General features: G+C 34.7%; 1 protein-coding gene across 1 annotated transcript; it reads left to right on the top strand.

The window, feature by feature from the left end:
- The first annotated feature begins 211 nt into the window (after positions 1-211).
- Positions 212-5,119, top strand: LOC124285870 (protein FAM32A-like). Its single transcript, XM_046722149.1, has 4 exons — positions 212-320; positions 647-815; positions 1,770-1,823; positions 3,343-5,119. The coding sequence occupies exons 1-4, from the start codon at positions 250-252 to the stop codon at positions 3,409-3,411; spliced, it is 363 nt and encodes a 120-aa protein (XP_046578105.1). The 5' UTR covers positions 212-249; the 3' UTR covers positions 3,412-5,119.
- Positions 5,120-5,811: the final 692 nt, after the last annotated feature.

Raw genomic sequence — 5,811 nt, 5'->3', positions numbered from 1 at the left:
CTGTCCAATCACTATCGAGTTGGAGGGAGCAATCATTGATCTATAAATACACAATTATACAAAATAGCTATGTAAACTATACGCACATAATATTCATATCAATATTAACTTATATCAATAAATATTATAATACTATATATATACCAAGAGTTTATAGATAACTGTGTCATTCTGTTAAAGAATGAGAAGTAGATGTCTATCGAAAACTCAACCTCCCTCTTCTCGCGTTATCTCAGAATCGTCAACAAAATGTCTGCTTACGACAGCGTACAAACTGGTGGCCTCAATCTCAAGGGTGTATCTGATCATTCCATCAAAAAGTAAGCTTTACGCGTGTACAAAATATCAAGGAATATATGTTTCATTGTTTTCTTTGTGCAACGGTCTTAGTAAAATGTCAAACAACCACAATATGCATCCCTTTACCGCTGACTAGTAATATTTGTTCAGTTTTCGATCGTTAACAGACTATGGTATTGGTAGGTGAACCTGATCTTAATAACACCATTGTTAGACAAGACATGTATTGTGTCAAGATGTATCAGTGTTAACCCAATAAAACATGGTGTTTTCTATGCTGTTAAAAACTTCTTAGGTAGAAGAGGTGTATCGACAATGACGGTGTCATATTTATTTTCATGCTCAGAAAGAAGAAAAAGAAGAGCAAGGACAAAGACAAGGAAAAACAACTTTTGGAGCTTTCTTTAGAAAATGAGGGAAAAGGGCAAACATCACCAACCACCAGCACACCTCGGATGTATGTTGCCAAGAAAACTAAAGCTGAGCTTGCTTTTGAAAAAGTCAAAGAAAAAAGGGTAATTGTTTCAACAAACTACTCTCATCTTTTGATAATAAATCAATCTTTACTATAGATGTACCAATCTCCATGTGTTTTAAGTATACTATGTAGCATTATAACATGCTTGCTTAGTTTAATAGCACACTACAATATCCCAGGTGTATGAAGATGGTCTGAAAATAATTAAGTCTCAACCAGACATACTCATGATTGACATCATCATGATCATGGTATCAATCACTCAGCTAGAATATGATGTCATGGACTCAGTCAAATAACCATGTTATACCATATCCAATCCATTTAGTTGCTATTTATGACAAGCATAGGCTGTCTGGGGTCTATATTCTTACCTTTAATCCCAATAGGAGTTAAAACTGTTTTAATCTAAGGAATAGAATTTAGAATGTGATTAACGAAACAGTACATTAAATAATATCCTGGGATTTAGCAAGTATTACAAAGTATTTGCCTCTGGCATAAATTTGTTGTGGGGATTGTTATTTTATTCTAAATTGGTGTGTTATGGAAGTTCAGTTATTCTTCAGTTAAGAAGTGTTTATACATTTTACTTGAAGATTGTATTCCAAGTAGCTCTGTTGTTGTTTTTTGTTCCTGGTACCAGTGTAGAACAGGTTATCTCTATAAAGGCATAAAATTTGTGATACATTACATATATGAACATAAATTCAAAAATGTGTATTTCCACTCTGCATTTGTAACGATATTTGCTACTGATGTGGCCCAAATGTTGGCCACTGAGAAGGTATAGAAAAATCTGTGACTGTAACAATATGCATAATTTTGCTGCTTGTATTCAACATGAGTGAATTTTTGGGAATGATTGAACTTTGTTGATGTAACTATGTCTGACATGTAAGATAACAACTAAATATGAAATCATTTATCAATATGTTATTCAACTCTTCATTAACATTGTATATGTTGCCATGTGTTTGGTTGTTTACAGCAAGCTGAACAGATTCTAGAGAAGGCTAGTACCAGTCATAAAGAACAAATAATGGTAAGCTGAAGTATTAAACAATTTGTCTAATTTGTAATAGAAATGTTTTCAGCTTGTGACTGAACAACAAGGACAGAATAACACATTGCTCGTTAATTATGTTAATTAGAGTTAATTATGCATTTGACTCAAATTAGCAGCCAACGGAAATGGACACACAATATCAGATAATTGATCACAGTAAGTTCAATAGCTATAGGCAGGCAGAGAGGGAGGCTTACTGGTAATTATAAATTAATATGATGAAATGAAACTTTTAATTCAAGTCCACATGTTGGTATATGTTTTATCTATGCAAAACATACTCTGAAAGTTGGGGGAAGGGGCTGTTCAACTCTATTTAGAGATTTTCTCTATATCATTTAGTGGTCATGTACAAGCAGACAGAAAAATATGCTGAAAATTTGTTCAGATTTGCATCTTTTCATACACATATTACCCATTCAGTTCTGAGTTGCTTGGACAAAAATAAAAATCACAAGAAGATAACAACACTGTGTATTACATGATCAGTTCCAGATTAGAAGTCAGTGACCTGGAACAGTAATTTGAGCTGAAGTACATTTAAGGAAGCTGTGGTCATTGATAAAAACATATACATATAACTAGAAACAATAAAGGTTTCAGATGATTTCAATTTCTAGGATATTGGCTGACTGCCATCCTAAATATCACAAATTGCTTTGTGCTAGTGGGCCATGATGAACTTGTGTAGAGGGTGTCACAAGTGGTCTTAGGTCGGATGTCTTTATCCTACATATTCATCAGAGATTTGTCTGGTTACTAATGGCAAAAGAACATTATCGTGATTTTATCCGCTTCTAATAGGAGAATATTCTTTATCATTACCACATTTGAAAAATATCTTCTAGATAGAACTATGTTGTCATATGTTAGAGCATAGAAGTTAGGATAATGGTGGTGTTAACACCATGTGTAAGCGCTTTAATCCTATTTTGATTTCTGTAAATAATACACAGATGGATATGTGACTTGTGTCAATACTGTTCCAGGACTACATATAGTAAAATATAATGAAACTTCAGTCAACATGGTCAAGGTCGCAAGATCTTGTAGATAATACCAGTGGATGTGAGGGTGGTGTCCCAGGTCCAAGTAATCAGCAATATGTATTGTTTAATCATCAAGTCCAAATTTGTTGTTGGTCTGAAATACAATGTAATCTTAGATGCCAATTGTTTGATTAATGTTTGCAGTTTCTATGGAATTGCCACAAAGTATGGAAATGAGGTTGTGTCTTTCGCTCTCACATGTGTGTCAAGTTGCTACGACTAAAATTGAATTATAAGAGAAAGTATTGATATTTTCGGGAATCTGTAGTACAAGTTACAATGCTGTGTATAACCATCAGCTGAATTTGTTGAAAAGATCTAAAAGAGCACACTCATGTCACATTGTGCTAGACAACCCTGGTGTAAAATAAATATGTTGATAAGTTAATGATCATATATGTTTATATGTATGTAGTAACCTATTATGTGTCTGATTTTTGTTTCAGAAATTAAATAAGCACTTGGATACATTGACAGAACATTTTGATATTCCCAAAGTGAGCTGGACCAAATAATTCCTGCAAGGGACAGAACTCTTACAGTACTAGATGCGTCGCTGCAACATGCAAGATGGAGGGATTTGTGTTTTATGTTAAATGTCAGTGTCATAGTATAGACATTGACATATAGACACAAAGATATAAAGTGGAAAAAAATATGTAGTTTTATGTCATGGATGTGAAATATTTTGATTCATTACTTTGTGTATGAAACATCATCATAAACTCCTATTAAATTTTATGTAATTTTGTTGTAAATAGTCAAAAAATCAATGTTGGAATGTATGTGTTCACTCACTGCCATTGTTATCAGTGACAATATGTCTGGTTTTGTTGTTTGATAATAACTTAAATCATACAAAAATATTTTTCCTGCAAACTAAACTTATTATAACATTTTTGTGTATTAATATATGCAGCATCTGAATAGGAGAATATAATGTCTAAACAAGAAATGTCACTGATTTGTTTGGAAGGTCAATGGGCCTTTCTAGAATATTTTAATTGAAAAATACTTTGAATACAAACTTTTAATTAAAATATTTAATCATCAATGTATCTCAGATGGAAGTGAGGCGGGGGTAGCGTAGCGGTTAGAGTGTTGCTCGTCACACCAAAGACCTGGGTTCGATTCCCCATATGGGTACAATTTGTGAAGCCTTTTCTGGTGTCCCCCGCCATGATATTGCTGGATTATTGCTAAAAACAGCATAAAACCATACTCAGTCAGTCAGTCAAGTGGAAGTGTTATTGACATCAACGTCTAGTAAACATTGTCATTATGAAACAGCATGTCATCAACAATTATTGTCTTTCTGCAGAAGTTGCTCATTTGTGTTAATAAAGATATCATCTGTAAATAGGAGTCCATTGTTTAATGACTTTTTGCTGAAAATAGGCTATTCATGTCCATTGTATTAATTGTCTGTCATACTGGCTAATTTAGGCAACAGTTAATTGGTTATTATCTTTTCATGCAATTTTCACAAAGTATGAAGGAGACATTTTATATCTTATGTTCACAAAGAAAACTTTTATCTGTTTACGTGAACTATTTAGGGATGTGATTTAATTAAGCACATTTGATTGGCAGTGTTTTCCATGTGCAAAGCATAGTTCATCAAGTGAAGAAAGAACAATGTAATTTTCATCCTGTGTGGGTATAAGGGACAGGCACTTGGTTTAGTAGTTATTAGGGCTGCAACGAATCCGCTATGAGGCGAATATGATACATGTCACATATATTGGGTAACGAATATGATATCAAGTGAGCAGTTGATGTAATATTCAATTTATTTTTTGAAACAACAGCAGAATAATTATTTGAATGTAGTGACCATGTTTACAGTATCCATTTGAGTTGAACTCCTGAATTCAAATGAAAACTGAACGTTTTTTTAAAATTCATGAATATTCATTTCTATGATCATGAATAACTAATTGAATACATGAAGTGATATGGTTGAATTCATGAATTGCTGTGTGAATCATTACAGCCCATGTAGTGAGGTGTGCAGGGATGACAGTGTAATCATTATAGTCTTCATGTAACATACACTGTTAGAGAAAGTTCTATTTTACCCTCTTGCTAAAACATTTCTGTCACTTTTATGCAACTGATGACAGTATCTATGTTTTCTCATACATCTTGGTATTTTATTGACTGTCAAGTATTATGAAAATACCACCATGTATGTAGCAATAAATATCACGTCAGCCATCATTACTTGATTGTATTTTTGGTTATCCTGCCTTTTAAGAAACACAATATATTGAACCCTTTAGTTTAAGCATTCAAATCGAGCTGGCTGAGGCGCCAGGCTAGTGATCCAGCGAGAGGTGACCGATCGAGCCAACCTGTGACTGGGTGTAAAAACCTTGGAGTCAACTTTGCCTGCAGACTCTTAGCGTTGTCACAACCCCTAGTGTACAGTACACAACCCGTGCACTTAAAAGAACCCATGAATCCGCTGGTATATGACCAGATGGTAGCCACATGAATAGGTGCAAACACCTAGTTGCGGCTACACCAACGTGCAGTAAACTTGGACAAAAATACTGTGACTACGTGTCCCAGTCCACCCAGCTGTGAATGGGCACCTGGTAAGGATGGGCTGCAAGAGTTGTATGATTCCCAGGGGTTGAGATTGATAATACATTGTGCCGTTTGAGACTGACATCCAATGATCGAGGGAAAAACAAAGCGCCTTTGAGCAGGTGATCTGGATATTAGCGCTATATGAATATATATAAATACAACTAGGATTGCCTCCTGGGCAATACTGACGGTCTTCAGACTTCCCCATACACTCCCCGTGGCTACCTTTACTTGTACTGTTTCTTTGGACGGCAGCTGGAGCGTCCATTTTAATGCACGGAGTTACGGGTGTTTGAAGTGTATTTAAGGGCTAGAAA

This window comes from Haliotis rubra, unplaced genomic scaffold, assembly GCF_003918875.1.
Source record: "Haliotis rubra isolate DU_JTF1 unplaced genomic scaffold, ASM391887v1 Scf37, whole genome shotgun sequence".
NCBI lineage: Eukaryota > Metazoa > Mollusca > Gastropoda > Lepetellida > Haliotidae > Haliotis > Haliotis rubra.
The sequence above is the reverse complement of the archived record's forward strand: the minus strand, read 5'-3'. Positions and strand labels throughout refer to the sequence as shown.